Below are 19,509 nucleotides of genomic sequence, written 5' to 3'. Positions count from 1 at the left end.
GGCTGGTAGAGTAATCCACACAAGAGATTATAGTAGCTCACAGCATTATGGTAGCAATAGAGTAGGTAAGAAATCAGGATTTGTTGACAGTGGGAGGTAGGTTATTAAAAAGAGGGGAATCAGGATTTTTTGGTTTGTTAAGTGGGAAAATCATATTTTTCCAAGTTTATTAACCCGTGTTTAGTTATTGAAACTTATGTATTGTTTTAAGCCTTTTTTATTGTGGTAAAATATATATATAAGATTTGCCATTTAGCCATTTTTAAGTATTCAGTTCAGTGGCATTAAATACATTTTGAAATTCAGTTTTGTATGTAAAAATTTTCTCTCAGCCAGGCATGATGGCTCACACCTATAATCCAGCACTTTGGAATGGTAAGGCAGGAGCATCACTTGAACTCAGGAGTTTGAAATCAGCTGGGCAACATAGGGAGACCCTATGGGCAACAAAAACTAAACAGTTACCCTGGCATGGTGGCATGTGCCTGTGATTCTAGCCACTCGGGAAGCTGAGGTGGGAGGATCCCTTATGCCCAGAAGGTTGAGGCTGCAGTGAGCTGTGATAGTGCCACTGCCCTCCAGCCTGGGCAACAGAGCAAGACCTTGTTTCAAAAACAAAAACAAAGTTCACTTTTCTCAAAATATCAGCATTGTCGCTTATGAACAAAAGCAATTTGGAGCCGATTGTGCTTTACTGCCAAGAGCATTGAGCACCGAGCATTCTGCAAGCCTTAGAATCCTTGTTTGAGAGATTGAGACAAGTAGAAAAACCAAAATGAAAATTAGCATCATATTTCCAAAACAGATGATCTTCTTTTGAAAACTGACTTTTCATTTAAATATCATTTTTTAACTTTTCATCTAAGTGAGTATAATTTTTAATTGTTTGGGTCACTATTTAAAATAATTTGAACATGTCTTATTTGCCTTTGATTCACTCAGAAAGGAAATGCTCAAATAAAGTTGTGTTATATTTCCAGAGCTTAAGGAGCTTTTCAAGAATGAAATAAGTATTCCCTGCCTCATAATGTGTCTACTTTACTTTTAGATTGCTCTTAAAGTCTACTCTTTATTTGTAGTTTGATTTTTTAAATTATATTTTATAATTAATTTTGAATTTGTATAAGTTATTTTTAAGGTGATGTTCATCTTTTGTGAATTATGAGTCTAGGAAATCCCTTCTGTTTGTTGATTTCAGTGTCTCTTTTTCTAGGGAACAAAGAAGGAAGAGATTGAAGGTGAAGCAGAAGTGTCTGGTTTAATTCAGCCTGCAGAAGTGTTTGCTCCCAAAAGCCTGGTGTTGGTATCCAGATTATATTATCCAGAAATTTTTAGGGTAAAGAACACATAGTTATTATTAATTTGTATTATTGTGTGAGTCTCTTGAGTGAACCATGGTACAAGTTATTTGGATTGAAAATATTGTTAGATTGATTTAGGAATTCATCTATGAAATACAGTTAGCATGAACAGAAGAAATATTTTCATGTTGGATGAAATAAATACCTGAATAAGTTAATGTGACTACTAAAACTTATAAGGATAGGTCCCACATTTATTAAATCCAGAATGTATACATCCTAAAGAAATAATTTGATTACCTATAGTAAATGTAAATGCATGAGTGATTTAACAATTTTGTGTATGTTTATTCCCCTTACGCGGAATCAAGTTTAAGTAAATAGGATGGATGTTTGAGATTTCAAATAATTCTGATCATACTTCTGTCAAAATACTCTTAAAATATTGCTTCCAGATATTTTCTTGTTTCAGAAACACAGAATTTTCAAACATAAGAGGAAATTTTTATTCATTTGTAAATATTTGTGCTAACATAAAATTTCTGTAAAACTTTTCCAGAAATTGAGATTATTTATGTTAAGAAAGAATTAATTTAGTGTCAAGATTTCAATGACAATGGGTAACTCCAAGCAAATATTAAGTTTTCAAAGTCACAAATTTCGCTATACTGAAAGAGATTCATAAAGATTGCATTATGTCTGTTTTACCACCTACCTTCTTCTGAACTCAGTGTTAATCTTACAATCTTGTCTCTGTTTTGCAATCCTTTCTTACAATTCACATGTTAAATTTTTCTGTAGAATAAGCATTCTGGATTTATAAGAACCACCAAACAAGATAAAATTTCTAAGTTTTTATCTTGAGATTTGGAGTTTAACAAACTAAGTTGAGGCAAAAACAATATTAGCCCTACAGATTTGCTAAAGTAGTTATCAGAGCACAAACATCTGTTTTACAAATTGTGGATTTCTGCTTTCTATAAACTCATCTCAGAAGCTCATTTGGAGGTTCTGGTTCTAAGGAAAATTTAATAAACTTAATTTTTGCTGTTTAAAATGTATTCCATGTTCACTGTATAATATACTTTACTAGGTTCAAAGAGAAATTGTCCTAGAACAGATGTCATAACAATTTATTTTTAATGCTTTTTCCATGAAATAATTACATGTATCTATCTTTTTGCAGGCTTGCCTGGGTTTGATCTATACCGTGTATGTGGACAGCCTGAATGTCTCCTTGGAAAGTCTAGTTGCTAACCTTTGTGCCTGCCTTGTCCCAGCGGCTGGAGGGTCTCAGGTAAATAGAATAGAAAGAGGGGTGGAGAAGGATTATTTCTCTTCCGCTCTCCTCCAGTTAATTTAATTTATGGTGAAAGGGAAAGAAAGAATTCTTTAAATATTTTTGTTTTAGGGAAGATCCTAGTTTAGTTAAGCATTGTCCCCATGGTCTGCCTTCTAGACACTCAAGATTCCATTCTTTTCTTAGGTCATGAGGTTAATTTTAACACAGGGTTCGTCTTTCACATAGCATGATTAGAAGTCATATTTCGTGTAACTTGAACCTCAGTTTGTATTTTCTTGGAAATATATTAAGTTGAACTTTTATGTGTGCTCTTTTACCTTTCTTATTCCTGTATATAGTTACACCTCATTTTTATTAACCTAAATTGAAAAATGTTGGAGTGATAAAAATTAGAAGATAACATTAAGAAAACTCTCAACACAGTTCTTTGTTACATTGTAAATACTTATTAATAGATTCATTTATTCTGTAGGTCTTGAGATTTTCATATTTGTCTCTAAAGTAGAAAAATAATCTCTGCTGCTATGATTTATTTATTGTTTCTTGGTCAATCACACTTTTAAAAGAATAGATTTTTTTCCTTAAACCCTAAAAATGAATAGTTGATAATTTATTTTGCTTATTCTTATATAATATTAGGGAAGAGGACAGCCTTCTAAAAATCACATTGTCTTCAATCTGACAAAGATCCTGCTTATAGTGAGATGGGCATTTCTTTTTCTTGCCCTTTGCCTTTTTACTTCTCTTCTGTCTTTCTCATTGTCTTTTGTCTTAAATTTTTATCCTTTTTTTCTCTCTCTCTCTCTTGCTCTCTCCTTCATTCTTCTATCTCTGCTCAAAGGGCAGAACATTAAATGTGAGTTTGATCACAGATGATTCTAAACTTGAATTGCTTTATGAGCCTTTATTAATGTTGTTGACTTTAACATTTCATTATTTTTTAGCCAGTTATGATTATCAATGATTTTTGTGTCTTATCTTTACTAGATTTGCAACTTTCAACCACTGAATTTTCTTATGCCACTTAAGTATACAAAGAACGTAAATGTTGTGGGGTATCCATTGTTGCCCTTTGCCCTTTGTACCTGTTAATTGGATCTTATATGGTTGTTTGCTCTAAAAATGAACATCAAAGATATTTTTATTTTTTAAAAAATGTCTGAAATCGTGTGTACGTGTGTGTGTGTGTGTGTGTTTCTCCCATTCTGCAGAAGCTGTTTTCTTTGGGTGCAGGAGATAGACAGCTGATCCAGACTCCTTTACATGATAGCCTTCCTGTCACGGGCACTAGTGTGGCTCTCCTGTTCCAGCAATTGGGTATGTCTTTTCTCCCATTTTCAATGTCATCTTGTAGAAACCTGTGATTAAAGGATTTATTTTAAGTTGACATCACCTCACATGAATCAAGAAAATATTTTTTAAACAATTAAATATTTTGTATATAGGATATATATAATTTTGTGAGTTCTGATCTTACCTAGTGTTCATTGTTTTTAAAAATTTTAACCCAGACCCCTTATTTTCTAGGTCAGTTAGACTTTTAGAAAGTAGATGGGATGAGTGTGGTAGCTCATGCCTGTAATCACAGTACTTTGCAAGGCAAAGGCAGGAGGATTGTTTAAGCCCAGGAATTTGAAACCAACCTAGACAACATAGTGAGATCCCATATCTACAAAAAAATTTTAAAACATTAGCTGGGCGTGTTGGTGCACACCTGTAATCTCAGCTACGAGGGAGGCTGAGGCAGGTGTATCACTTGAGCCCAAGAATTCAAGACTGCAGTGAGCTGTGATGGTGCCTCTGTACTCTAACATAGAAAGAAGGAAAGTGGACATATTTTCTTTATGCTAAAAGATGAATAGATGATATATTTAGCATTTCCGTAGATGAACTGCTTTTATAGAAACCTTGTCAGGTGGGACTATGAGTCTCATTCTTCTCATCCCACCATCTATATGAGGACTTTATCTCCAATTTTTCAGCAATGGCTAGGATGAAAGATTGGGAGGATTCTAGAAAGTGTCTACTGTACATTGGACAGCTTTTACATTATTTAAGAAAAATATAACAAAAATGAGGATGTTTCAAACTAGGGCTACCCAAAGATTCCCATTTACGTTACCTCTGACTTGTCCTTTATATATACCTGCCTATGAGTGTCCCACTCTCGTTGTTCTCCATCTGTGTTTGTCTTTTCCTAGTTATGCTGAAATCTTCCCTTCCCTAAGGTCCATACCCTGCCTCTTCATGAAATTCTTAATTTCTTGCACAGAAATTCTGCCCTCTTGCTTCCTTCTTGTCTCTTGTTGAATTTTGCTTTTAGTTTTGCTCTGTAACTTACCACCCTTTTCATTAGTGTCCCTATCCATATTCTTCTGCTTTAACTTCAATCAGTGAAAGTTAGAAAGCCTTAGAGGAAATTAGTATAAATATAAATAGAGTCTTCTAATATCTGAATTAAAATGAATGGTGATATCAATCTCAAAGTAATTCTTTCCAGCTACATTTGCCTCTTCTCAGGCCGACTCTAAAATAATATCTCCCTTTGGTCAAAGAATACAAAATTTCAATTAGAAGAAATAAGTTCAAGATATCTACTATGCAACATGGTGACTACAGTTAATAACAATGTATTATATACTTGAACATCATTAAGAGAGTGGATTTTAAGTGTTCTTACCACAAAAAAAAGTATGTGAAGTAATGCATATGTTAATTAGCTCAATTTAGCCTATCTGCAAAGTGTACGTATTTCAAAACATCACATTGTACACTGTAAATATATAGTTTTTTGTCAATTAGTGCAAGTTTTTACTCATTGAGCAATCATAGTTAAGCCTTAAAATATTTAAAGCTATTTTCTTTAAATTCATTTCATATTAGATATTTAATGCATATCTATCTAATATGAAATCATAATCCCTTCCTGGTGGCATATCTCCAAAGAACATCTTGTTGATTACATTCTCCCTCCACAAACTTTTGGAAATTAAAAAAAAAATTTTTTTTTGGAGATAGGCTCTTAGTCGTCACCCAGGCTGGAATGCAGTGGCATGAACACAGCTCACTACAGCCCCCAACACCCTGGGCTCAAGCAATCTTCCCTCCTTAGCCTCTTGAGTAGCTGGGATGATAGGCATATGCAATCATGCCCAGTTAATTTTTTTAATTTTTTATTTTATAGAGATAGGGTCTTGCCATGTTGCCCAGGCTGTTCTCAAACTCCTGGGCTCAAGCAGTCCTCCTGCTTTGGCCTCTCAAAGTGCTGGGATTACAGGCATGAGCCACTGCACCCAGCCTGGAAGTAAATTTAGTAGATTCATGGACTGCCTGCATGCATGGTCCCTATTAACCATTGACTTAATTGATTTTAGCCAAGCACCATTCACCTGACATTTTTACTTTAAAAAAAGGTTGTATACCTCTAAAGGGTCAAAGCAGAGATTTACTATGAAGAGGATTAGAAGGATATGACACAAATATTTCACAAATGAAATTATTTCACATTTCCAAATGCTACCATTTTTCGTGAACTTAATGAGTACCTATAAACCTCTACGGTCTTAGTTTTACAATGAGTTGCGAGTGGGGAGGACAGGAGAAGGTTGTAACCAGCACTTAGCATCAAGGACCAGGGATATTAAGCATCCTGCAGTTTGTGTGATGTTTAGGTACCAGAAAAAATTTTACCCCCAATACTTTAAAAGAAAAAAAAACTGTAGATAAAGTATACATTTATAAAACCCGGACCTCTCTGCCAGTAATGGTGGCCTGTGTAATTCAGAATAATCCTCTTAACAATGTCAACTTGAAAAGATACACAAATATAAACAACATCTGTTAAACCAGGCACAGTGGCTCATGCCTGTAATCCCAGCACATTGGGAGGCCAAGGCAGGTGGATCACTTGAGGGCAGGTGTTTGAGACCAGCCTGGCCAACGCGCTGACACCCCGTCTCTACTAAAAATAGAAAAAATTAGCGGAGCATGGTGGCAGGCGCCTGTAGTTCCAGCTACTCAGGAGGCTGAGGCATGAGAATCGCTTGAACCCGGGAGGAGGAGGTTGCAGTGAGCCAAGATCATACCACTTCACTCCAGCCTGGGTGACAGAGTGAAACCCTGTCTCAAAATAAACAAATAAAAATAACATCTACTTGAAGGCATCAGACCCAGTAAATAATTGCCAAACCACAATCCAAGAGAAAATGAAGTGAGCCAAACATTTGGGACCATTTTTTCCTAAGGGCACATGTTGATTTTGGAAGAAATGGCTGAGAAGCTGATCAGTACTATTGATATCTTATGGGGAAGAGGGAAAATTGGAATTCAAGTTTTACCAAGGTGGATTTTTTTAATGAAGCTCTCATAATTTGAGTTGAGACCATAAAAGGCCACAGCCTAGGAGTGGGTAAATCAGAATTAGATTGGCTCCTTGGGAACTACATTACAGCCTGAAATAATTTCAGTTTCTTGAGTTGGATTAAGGTAATCCTTGATGCTACTGTCTATCCATCTCATAGAAGTAAAAGTATATCCTCTCTAAAACAAGATAACTACATTCTAGACCTCCAATTTGTCTGTAAATTTTTATATACTTGCCCTGTACTCAATCAGAAATAACCAGAAACGTGAGAATCAAAACTATATGAAAGAAATGCAAAAGAAACCGTAGACAATGTGAAAGAACCACAGGGACTTTAGCAAATAGAGTTGTGTCAGATGCAGTTATTAAAATAATTATATTTAAAATAGTGAAGAAAATAGTCAAGACTGAGAATTTGGGAGTGACATTAACCAGATAGAGGAATAGGAAATTCCAGTCCTCCCTCTCTGACAGAAACACTGATTTAACAAAGATTTACTGACAAAAATCCCTGCATGGCAATTCCAGATTCTAGCTAAGAAATTACAGTACCTCAGACTTGCACAAAGCAGAGAATAGCAGCATTGAAATGTGTAAATAGAGCAATTTTATGTTACCTGTATCAGCCCCTTCCTCAACTCTCTAAGGCTTGGGGGTACAGGGAGGAGGGAAGAGTGGAGCTTGCATCTCAAATTCTGGCTGTTGAGCAAGCTGCCTAAGGGATTTGTTTCTGTGTTGCCTCATTGGAAGTACAAGCAGGAGCTGACATAGTTTGGATGTCTGGGGTGGCTGAGAACAAAGAACAAAGAAGGGGCTTGGGGAGACACTTGCTGTGACCTACACAGCTTGGTGTGATTGAAAGAAGGCACACAACTTGAGGCTTATCCCTTGGTGAGAAGGGGGAGGAGCATTTTGTGTTGAGACTTCAGAGTGCTTCCCTGAGTACTGGTGAAGATGTGAATGAATTAGACCTCTTATTCATGGCTAATAGGAATATGAAATGGTACCACTATCTTGGAACACAGTTTGACTATTTTTTTTTAAGTTTAAAAATGTTCATGAAAATATTTGTATGTGAATGTTCATAGCCATTTTATTTATGGTAGTGAAAAACTGGAGACAAAGTCAATGTCCACCAGTGGTAACGGATAATTGATTATGGAAATGGATAAAACATCTGTGGTATATTCATATGATGCAATACTACTAAGCTATATGAAAAATGAATGGCTGATACACGCAACACAGATTAACCTGAAAATAATTATTTTGAATGAAAAATGTCAGAAAAATTATGTATCATATGATTCGGTTTCTCTAAAGTTCTAAAAAATGTAATCTAATCTATGGTGATGGAAACAGGTCACTGGTTGTTTTGTGGATAGGAAGAGCGAGATTACAAAAGGACATGAGGAAACTTTCTGGATGATATTTGTGTATACAGTCTTGATTGTGGTGATGGTTTTATAAGTATGTACATATGTCAAAACGTATCAGATTCTTAACAAAAACATATATTCCCACCAAAACTTTTACATGAATGTTCATAGCAGCCTTATTTATAAGAGTCAAAAAGAGGAAGCAATCCAAATGTCTTTCAGCTGATGAATGGATAAACAAATTGTGATATATCTGCACAATGGAAAATTATTCAGCCACAAAATGGAATGAAGTATTGATATGTGCTACAACCTGGGTGAATCTTGAAAACATGCTAAGTAAAAGAAACCAGGCACAAAAACCATATATTCTGTGGTTCTGTTTATGTGGAATGTCCAGAATTAGGCAAACACATAGAGGCAAAGCAGATTAGTGATTATGAGGGGCTTGAGGGATGGGGCCATGAGAAATAACTGCCAATGGGTGTGGTGTTTCTTTTGAGGAATGAAATTCTTCTACAATTGAATACTAATGGTGCTTGTGCAGCCTTGTGACTACACTGAAAACCACTGAATTGTATACTATCTTAAGCCTTTCTAAAGGCTTATTGTATATTATCCTCTCAGGATAATACAGGCGGTGGCTCAAGCCTGTAATCCCAGCACTTTGGGAGGCCGAGATGGGCGGATCACGAGGTCAGGAGATCGAGACCCTCCTGGCTAACATGGTGAAACCCCCTCTCTACTAAAAAATACAAAAAATTAGCCGGGCGAGGTGGCAGGCGCCTGTAGTCCCAGCTACTCGGGAGGCTGAGGCAGGAGAATGGCGTGAACCCGGGAGGCGGAGCTTGCAGTGAGCTGAGATCGTGCCACTGCACTCCAGCCTGGGCGACAGAGGGAGACTCCGTCTCAAAATAAAATAAAAAGAATTGTCACCTACCTCAGAATATGATAAAGAACAATTTATCTTAAAAACTTATCAGTAAAGAAAAAATCATGATAACCAATAGTAGTTGAGGGCAATTATCTGTTTTAGAAAGGCTTCTAATTAATAAACATAAAATAAATGATAGAAATAGAATATCATATTGCAATCCTCAGTGAACCAAGATCTAAGTATCAACAGCTGTTACCACAAAAAGAAAAACAAGCAAGTATTATGTGTCTACCCTTACCAAACACTACTTATTGTTTTGCCAGAGGGATTAAACCTGAGTCTGATCACAGAAAATGTAGAAAATAGAGGAACATATTAAACTGCACCAAGAGAATGTAATTGCCAAAATCCAGGCTGTTGGAAACTCTCTTAGTCAAATGTCCCAGATTCTTTAACAATCTAGAGGTTCCTCAACCTCGAGATTGAAAGAAATTTAAAAGACATCCAACTTTTTAATAGAGAGAGACTAAACTATAGTGTCTACAGATGTACTTTTGGGTGATAAAAACTGCCTATAGAAAAAATCAGGAAAGTGGATAATATTAAATAAAAGCATGGTTACTCTTGGCAGTAGAAAGGAGATTATGATTGGGGGGCACATAAAAGGGGCTTCCAGAGGCTTTTACAGTTGCTGGCAAAGTTCTCTTTCTTGATATGGGTGGTATTTTTAAGATAATGTATTAAGCCGTACATTTGATTTGCATGGTTTTCTATATCTGTGTTTTATAATAAAAAGATTTTTTAAACTTGTAAAATTATTTATGTCCTTTATGTGCATACCTAATATTTTTTAAAAACCTTAAAAATATATATATTTAAGCAAAATACAGATTTTATCCTTCTCACATAACAAAAAGTCTGCTTACAGGTAGGCAGTCCAGGGCTGATGTATATTGGTTCCGGTATATCTTCAGGGATGTTACAGAAATTCTCTCCTATGTTTTTTTCCCCTGTTTGTTTATAAGAAGTTTTTCCTAAAACTTACATGTCTTATTATTGTGTACTCTATATCTGGCATAATGCCTCAGGTGCAAAAGGCATCAGTGTTTATTGAATAAATAAAAGAATGCACTAGCTATGCAGAAGTCATAATCATACTGTAGAAGATTTTTCTGTGTACTGATGAAGTGTGCCGGAATACATAATAATTGGTCATTTGAAGATCAAATTTTGTTATTTTATTTTACTCTCTAGTATTTTCAGCTTCATTATCTTTTGCTTGAATGTTGTAAATTCACTTTTTTCTGGGAAAGAATAGGGAAAAGATAAGGAAGGAAAGCAGAAAGAAAGATGCAGTGCAGTGTGCAGAGTTGTTGTTTCCAAAGCATATGGTGGCGATAATTCTATGTAAAGGCATTCCGTTATCACCATTTTGTTTGGACTTTGTCAAAGGCCAATATTAGGCCATTATCAGAGTTCTCGAGCTGGGTTGGGGGTAGTGGTGGTAGCAGATTTTACAAAGCACAGACAGGAAGCAGATAAGACTATAAGATCCTTTTGTAGCCTTGACTAGTTTTCCTGTGAAAGGTCTAAATGTAATGATAGCATTTCCTTTGTTCTTCTCTCTAAGAATTGTTATCATAATGAATTTGTTTTTCACAGTTTAAAAGGTCTTTGTGTTTTTCTGAAATAATTATATGGACTCTGCAGTTCCAAGCTTCACTCCCTACAATTTCCTGTTAATTGCTTTCATCTCTTGTTTACTGTCTTTTTTGTTTATTTGGGTTTTTTTTTTTTTTTTTTTTTTTTTTGGCAGCCTGTGTGAACTATTTTTGTTTACCTGAGGATTAGTGTTTTAAGTATACTAACAATGCTGGGATTTTTAATGTTAATAAGTTTGTATTCATAGGAACTGGTTTTTATAGACCCTGTGATGTTTTAATCTAATCCATACCCATTTAATCTTGGGTGTCCCTCCCTGCCCCAAATAATCTTGTAAAATGCTCTTGACATCTTTTGTCATGTCTGTTCACTTGTAAGTTGGATTTTACTAGCACATGTACTAGTTTTAGAATATGTATCCCCCAGTTTTCACAGTGCACAGTATATATATGTCTAAAGAGTATTCTTTAGACATTTTTGAAAACTGACTAAAATGATCCTGGGCCATCAACTATCAACTCTTTGTTTCCATAGTTAAACCACATTAATCTTGTATCATTTGTGTTTGTACCTTTTTCTATGCATGCTTTCTTTTTACTTGTCCATGTTTAACTTTGGCCAGTTTTTTATTAGCTATTAATGGGTCAATATGTCTCTATTGATGATCTCTGATATTAAATATAGATTTTTTTAAGTTCTTAAAGGTTTTGTTCAGTTTATCTTACAAATGTTATTCTTACTTTGTACATAAAAGTTATTAAAGTGTTGACTGTAGCCATTTCTTGCTATTATACCTAAAAGTTATTAAAATGTTGACTGTAGCCAGGGGCCGGGCGCGGTGACTCAAGGCTGTAATCCCAGTACTTTCGGAGGCCGAGACGGGTGGATCATGTGGTCAGGAGATCGAGACCCTCCTGGCTAACACGGTGAAACCCCGTCTCTACTAAAAAATACAAAAAACTAGCTGTGCGAGGTGGTGGGCGCCTGTAGTCCCAGCTACTCGGGAGGCTGAGGCAGGAGAATGGCGTGAACCCGGGAGGCGGAGCTTGCAGTGAGCTGAGATCCGGCCACTGCACTCCAGCCTGGGCAACAGAGCGAGACTCCATCTCAAAAAAAAAAAAAAAAAGTTGACTGTAGCCATTCTTTGCTATTCAGAAAGTTGTTTCAGTTTTAAAATGTTTTAATGGAAAACATTTGGTAGTCTCACTTTTGTCTTTCCCTGGAAAAACTTCTATCTGTAAAACTATGTGATTATTTTTGAAGTGATGACGTTACTGGCAGTGAACCCCTAGGGGTCTGCAGCAAAAATTCTCTCCTCCTTAGAAGAAAGAATTCAGCCAAGGGGCCTAAGGCAGAGTGAAAGACCGAGGCAAGTTTTAGAGCAGGAGTGAAAGTTTATTAAAAAGCTTTAGAGCTAGAACAAAAGGAAGTAAAGTACACTTGGAATTGGGCCAAGTGGGCAACTTGAGAGAGCAAGTGCACGGTTTGACTTTTTGACTTGGGATTTTATAGGTTGGCATGCTTCTGGGTGGTTGCATTTCTCCTCCCCTGATTCTTCCCTTGAGTGGGCTATCTGCATACACAGTGGCCTGCTAGCACCTGGGAGGGGCTTCACGTGCAGTGTGTTTACTGGAGTTGTACACATGCTCACTTGAGGCATTTTTTTCTTTACTAATCCAGTGTTCCTAGAGGAAGGTCATATAGCAGTTAAACTGCCATTTTGCCTCTTACTGCACCTGTGTTAGCCCACTCACCCGACTCCTGAGCTCTTATCAGGAAGCTGCTGATCACCAGTTTCAGGTATTTCTATCTATTGGGAAACTGCCCTTCCCTGGCACCACTGTGACCAATTACTATTTTAGAGAGACAGTTTAACAACTTGCCTGACCATCACCTGATGGTCACCTGACATTGCTGGTTGGGATTGGCCAAGGGAAGGAGGTTCTCCTGCTCTGCTTATGTCTGCCTGAATACCTACTATAACAATAGGAACATTTGTAGGAGCCTTAAAAATAACTTACGTTCCCAAAACATCAAGATGAAAAGATGCCAGAGGTAAAAATGAAGCTTAGGATGTGTAAAAATATTTTCTTTAAAAAGAAAATACTGATTGGTAAATTGCTGAACCACCCAATTCATGCATCAATTGTAGGATGATTTTTGTCCTTTTTACTTAAATGATCAACATCTAGGGCCTCAGATCATGGTTCTGTCTTCACTTAGTTTTCTCAGCTTATTCATATAGCATTATTACTTGTTTTAGTTTTATTCTCACTTATAAGGGGAAAAAATGAAGTAGTCTTTTTTTTTCAATGTTTGACTTTGAAGGAAGCTTGCTTATGTTTCTCATTAATCTGTCTTTTTTCATAAGGGTCTGTCCCAACAACAAACTTATCAGGGTTAAAAAAAAATTTAAAGAAAATACATTTCCTCTCCAATCATAAAAAGATAGTTTGCAAATTTGAGTACACAAGAGTTTAAACTATTACTAATAATGGCATCTTGTGCCCTATTTTACTATATCTATGATTATTTATTTTTTGACAGTTGAATGTCAGCTATGTTCTTTGGGATTTGAAGCAAATTAAATCTCCTTGCTAGTCCATTCTGGAGCACTTTTCTGAAGAAACTGCTTACCACGTATACCATGTGCTTACCTTTAGAGGCCTAAGGATCTCTAACGAAGACAGTTCTAATGTAATTTCTTCTAATAAATGGCATGGGAGTCTATAATAAAGTCCCCATAATGCCCTCCTGCTTATATGATGGTAGAAATATGTTTTTTTCACCAAATGTTTACAAAGCCATTTTTATGTGCCAGCTCCTGAGTTAGTCAGTGGGGATATAAAGATGAACAAATCACAGCCCTTATCCCAGATACACTTTTAGCCTAATGGTAAAACAGGTATTTTTTTTTTTTTTTTTTTTTTTTTTGAGACGGAGTCTGGCTCTGTCTCCCAGGCTGGAGTGCAGTGGCCGGATCTCAGCTCACTGCAAGCTCCGCCTCCTGGGTTTACGCCATTCTCCTGCCTCAGCCTCCGGAGTAGCTGGGACTACAGGCGCCCGCCACCTCACCCGGCTAGTTTTTTTTTTTTGTATTTTTAGTAGAGACGGGGTTTCACCGTATTAGCCAGGATGGTCTCGATCTCCTGACCTCGTGATCCGCCCGTCTCAGCCTCCCAAAGTGCTGGGATTACAGGCTTGGGCCACCGCGCCCGGCTAAACAGGTATTGTTTTAAAACTACAGTACAATATAATTAGTGCAATAATAGAGATACCAAGAGCAAACTCTTACTTGCTAGAAAAGTGGAAGAAGGGCATTCTAGAAGGAAAAGCGTGTTTAGCAGTATAGGAAGTTACGAAAGGCCTTCATGGAATAGTAAGATGTTTAGTGAAGCCTGATCACAGGATTGTAGGAAGTAGTCAGAATGTTATTAAGAAACTGATTGCTTTAATTTCAAAATTAAATATTAAATATGCTAGTTCTGTAAAGAAACCATTGTAAAAATATCAAAGACTGACAGTCATTGACCGATTGAGTCCTTGTGAACTGGTGTACTATGCTTGCCCAAATCACATGTGAAGAAAGGGTGTAGTTGCTACATGATATAATCTGAGGAAAGTTCAGAAAGATCCTGGTTCAAAACTGTCCTGCCCATTGTCCTTTTATGGCACTTAGGTGCTAATATTAAATAGCTCTATCTTTGTATTGAATTATCTATAAAAAATGTAAATGCTCTAAGGCAAGAGAGTCATTAGGTATCGTTCTTCCTTGTCACAAAGTTCTCTTGTCTAAAATTTCTGTTTGCTCTTTCAACATTTTAGTCTTTAATATTTTTATAAAATATGGCTACTCCAGCATTTAAGTATATAGCTTCCAAATGGTGGCAGGATGAAGTACCTTTTTTTTCCTGTGCTCTGTAACATTTGGTACATAACTCTATTCTTTTTTTTTTTTTTTTTTTTTGAGACGGAGTCTCGCTCTGCCGCCCAGGCTGGAGTGCAGTGGCCAGATCTCAGCTCACTGCAAGCTCCGCCTGCCGGCTTTACGCCATTCTCCTGCCTCAGCCTCCCGAGTAGCTGGGACTACAGGCACTCGCCACCTGGCCCGGCTAGTTTTTTGTATTTTTTAGTAGAGACGGGGTTTCACCGTGTTAGCCAGGATGGTCTCGATCTCCTGACCTCGTGATCCGCCCATCTCGGCCTCCCAAAGTGCTGGGATTACAGGCTTGAGCCACCGCACCCGGCCTTAAAATTATTGTTCCTATCACATATACATTATGAGACATATGTCCTCTCAGTAAATGTAGTATAGTATTGCCTCCCTTGACAACATCAACTGATTGTTTTTACTAGTATGAGTAAGGTAAAGTTCCTTACAACTGCATGCCTCCCTTCTTCACAATTTATCTGATACTAAATGATACTGATTATGAATTTTATTTTCTGATGAACTACTTGTGAATTTTTGTGGGGTAGGGCAGAGAGTTCAGATAAGAGCAAAGTGGGGGCCTGGCATGGTGGCTCATGCCTATAATCCCAGCACTTTGGGAGGCCAAGGCGGGTCGATCACCCGAGATGAGGAGTTCAAGACCAGCCTGGACAACAAGGTGGGTCCCCATGTCTACTAAAAATACAAAAATTAGCTGGAGTGGTGGGGGGGCACCTGAGGCAGGAGAATTGCTGAACCCGGGAGGCGGAGGTTGCAGTGAGCCAAGATCATGCCCCTGCACTCCAGCCTGGTGACAAAGTGAGACTCTGTCTAAAAAAAAGAAAGAGGGTAAGTTTTTCCCCAGAGTCTTCATTAAAAAGACTAGACTTGACATGACATACACATTCTTCATAAATTTGTCTTTGGCCAAGTTACTTGTAGGTCTGTTAATGCCGTTTGCTTCCTCACTCTTTTGTCAGCTTTGAATGCTATGCTTTTCTTTTCTCCTTAACTAATGCTTCTCTGTCAAAATCTACTTCAAGGGTCAGTCCCTTTAGGAAGCTCCCACCCCAGGTGGACCCACGATAATCTCAAGAGTCATTAAAAGATGAAATAGGGTGGCAAAAGATTCACCTTCAGAGTAATACAGTATGACTGGCCATTGTCAACTTTGAAGATGGACGGAACCCACAAGACAAAAAATGTGAAAAGTCAACAGAAGCTGGAAAATTTGATCACAGGACTTCCACAACAGTGAAATAATAAATTTGTCTTGTTTTAAGCCACCAAATTTGTGGTAATTTGTTACAGCAGCCATAAAAAACTAATACATGCACAGACTTTAAAAAGTATCACTCTTTATTTTAAATAGTTTGACTCACAAGAAATAACTAAATTCATCTGGAGTACGTATGTATGCATTACCCACCTTCCTAGAACAATATCTTACATAATCATAGTACATTATGGATATCAGGAACTAGCATTGATACAGTATTATTATTTTTATTATTATTATTATTATTTTTGAGACAGTGTGTCTTGCTCTGTTGCCCAGGCTGGAGTGCAGTGATGCAAACTCAGCTCACCATAGCCTCGACCTCCCAGGCTCAGGCAGTCCTGCTATGTCAGCCCCGACCCAAGTAGCCAAGACTATAGACACGCACCACCGTGCCTGGATAATTTTTGTATTTTTTAGTAAAGATGGGATTTCACTGTGTTACCCAGGCTGGTCTTGAACTCCTGGGCTCAAGTGATCTACCTACCTCAGCCTCCCAAAGTGCTGGGATTACAGGCATGAGCCACTGCGCCTGGCCTCGTATGGTACTATTAATTGAGGGAGGGAATGACACTTCTCTAAATGTGTCTTCCTGTATTATTTTGACTTGTGGCAGCCTATTTGTGTCTTTTTATTTTATTTTATTTTATTTTTTTTTAATTATACTTTAAGTTCTAGGGTACATGTGCATAACGTGCAGGTTTGTTACATATGCATACTTGTGCCATGTTGGTGTGCTGCACCCATCAACTCATCAGCACCCATCAATTCGTCATTTATATCAGGTATAACTCCCAGTGCAATCCCTCCCCCCTCCCCCCTCCCCATGATAGGCCCCGATGTGTGATGTTCCCCTTCCCGAGTCCAAGTGATGTCATTGTTCAGTTCCCACCTATGAGTGAGAACATGCGGTGTTTGGTTTTCTCCTCTTGTGATAGTTTGCTAAGAATGATGGTTTCCAGCTACATCCATGTCCCTACAAAGGACGCAAACTCATCCTTTTTTATGGCTGCATAATATTCCATGGTGTATATTTAAATATATCCACATTTTCTTAATCCAGTGTGTCACAGATGGACATTTGGGTTGATTCCAAGTCTTTGCTATTGTGAATAGGGCCGCAATAAACATACGTGTGCATGTGTCTTTATAGCAGCATGATTTAGAATCCTTTGGGTATATACCCAGTAGTGGGATGGCTGGGTCATATGGTACATCTAGTTCTAGATCCTTGAGGAATTGCCATACTGTTTTCCATAATGGTTGAACTAGTTTACAATCCCACCAACAGTGTAAAAGTGTTCCTATTTCTCCACATCCTCTCCAGCACCTGTTGTTTCCTGACTTTTTAATGATTGCCATTCTAACTGGTGTGAGATGGTATCTCATTGTGGTTTTGATTTGCATCTCTCTGATGGCCAGTGATGATGAGCATTTTTTCATGTGTCTGTTGGCTGTATGAATGTCTTCTTTTGAGAAATGTCTGTTCATATCCTTTCCCCACTTTTTGATGGGGTTGTTTTTTTCTTGTAAATTAGTTTGAGTTCTTTGTAGATTCTGGATATTAGCCCTTTGTCAGATGAGTAGATTGCAAAAATTTTCTCCCATTCTGTAGGCTGCCTGTTCACTCTGATGGTAGTTTCTTTTGCTGTGCAGAAGCTCTTTAGTTTAATGAGATCCCATTTGTCAGTTTTGGCTTTTGTTGCCATTGCTTTTGGTGTTTTAGACATGAAGTCCTTGCCCATGCCTATGTCCTGAATGGTGCTACCTAGGTTTTCTTCTAGGGTTTTTATGGTATTAGGTCTAACATTTAAGTCTCTAATCCATCTTGAATTAATTTTCGTATAAGGAGTAAGGAAAGGATCCAGTTTCAGCTTTCTACTTATGGCTAGCCAGTTTTCCCAGCACCATTTATTAAATAGGGAATCCTTTCCCCATTTCTTGTTTCTCTCAGGTTTGTCAAAGATCAGATGGCTGTAGATGTGTGGTATTATTTCTGAGGACTCTGTTCTGTTCCATTGGTCTATATCTCTGTTTTGGTACCAGTACCATGCTGTTTTGGTTACTGTAGCCTTGTAGTATAGTTTGAAGTCAGGTAGCGTGATGCCTCCAGCTTTGTTCTTATGACTTAGGATTGTCTTGAAAATGCGGGCTCCTTTTTGGTTCCATATGAACTTTAAAGCAGTTTTTTCCAATTCTGTGAAGAAACTCATTGGTAGCTTGATGGGGATGGCATTGAATCTATAAATAACCTTGGGCAGTATGGCCATTTTCACGATATTGATTCTTCCTATCCATGAGCATGGTATGTTCTTCCGTTTGTTAGTGTCCTCTTTGATTTCACTGAGCAGTGGTTTGTAGTTCTCCTTGAAGAGGTCCTTGACATCCCTTGTAAGTTGGATTCCTAGGTATTTTATTCTCTTTGAAGCAATTGTGAATGCAAGTTCATTCATGATTTGGCTCTCTTTGTCTATTAGTGGTGTATAAGAATGCTTGTGATTTTTGCACATTAATTTTGTATCCTGAGACTTTGCTGAAGTTGCTTATCAGCTTAAGGAGTTTTTGGGCTGAGACGATGGGGTTTTCTAAATATACAATCATGTCATCTGCAAACAGGCACAATTTGACTTCTTCTTTTCCTAACTGGATACCCTTGATTTCTTTCTCTTGCCTGATTGCCCTAGCCAGAACTTCCAACACTATGTTGAATAGGAGTGGTGAGAGAGGGCATCCCTGTCTTGTGCCAGTTTTCAAAGGGAATTTTTCCAGTTTTTGCCCATTCAGTATGATATTGGCTGTGGGTTTGTCCTAAATAGCTCTTATTATTTTGAGGTACATTCCATCAATACCGAATTTATTGAGCGTTTTTAGCATGAAGGGCTGTTGAATTTTGTCAAAAGCCTTTTCTGCATCTATTGAGATAATCATGTGGTTCTTGTCTTTGGTTCTGTTTATATGCTGGATTACGTTTATTGATTTGCAAATGTTGAACCAGCCTTGCATCCCAGGGATGAAGCCCACTTGATCATGGTGGATAAGCTTTTTGATATGCTACTGAATCTGGTTTGCCAGTTTTTTATTGAGGGTTTTTGCATCGATGTTCATCAGCGATATTGGTCTAAAATTTTCTTTTTTTGTTGTGTCTCTGCCAGGCTTTGGTATCAGGATGATGTTGGCCTCATAAAATGAGTTAGGGAGGATTCCCTCTTTTTCTATTGATTGGAATAGTTTCAGAAGGAATGGTACCAGCTCCTCCTTGTACCTCTGGTAGAATTCAGCTGTGAATCCATCTGGTCCTGGACTTTTTTTTAGTTGGTAGGCTATTAATTATTGCCTCAATTTCAGAGCCTGCTATTGGTCTATTCAGGGATTCAACTTCTTCCTGGTTTAGTCTTGGAAGAGTGTAAGTGTCCA

At 37.5% G+C, this 19,509-nt stretch overlaps 1 protein-coding gene across 2 annotated transcripts in view; it reads left to right on the top strand.

The window, feature by feature from the left end:
• SBF2 (SET binding factor 2) overlaps nucleotides 1-19,509 on the top strand; it is a 527,862-nt gene that overhangs the window by 252,819 nt on the left and 255,534 nt on the right. For both annotated transcript variants that reach the window (XR_004053641.1, XM_010384825.2), the window contains exons 4-6: nucleotides 1,214-1,336; nucleotides 2,488-2,598; nucleotides 3,816-3,921. Coding sequence is in view for 1 of the 2 variants with exons in the window: in XM_010384825.2 (XP_010383127.1) it covers nucleotides 1,214-1,336; nucleotides 2,488-2,598; nucleotides 3,816-3,921 (340 nt within the window). In the remaining variant the exon portion in view is untranslated. The remainder of the gene's footprint in view (nucleotides 1-1,213; nucleotides 1,337-2,487; nucleotides 2,599-3,815; nucleotides 3,922-19,509) is intronic.

The sequence above is a fragment of the Rhinopithecus roxellana genome, chromosome 15 (assembly GCF_007565055.1).
Source record: "Rhinopithecus roxellana isolate Shanxi Qingling chromosome 15, ASM756505v1, whole genome shotgun sequence".
NCBI classification, from domain to species: Eukaryota; Metazoa; Chordata; class Mammalia; order Primates; family Cercopithecidae; genus Rhinopithecus; species Rhinopithecus roxellana.
This window is presented reverse-complemented; position numbering and strand designations above follow the sequence as displayed.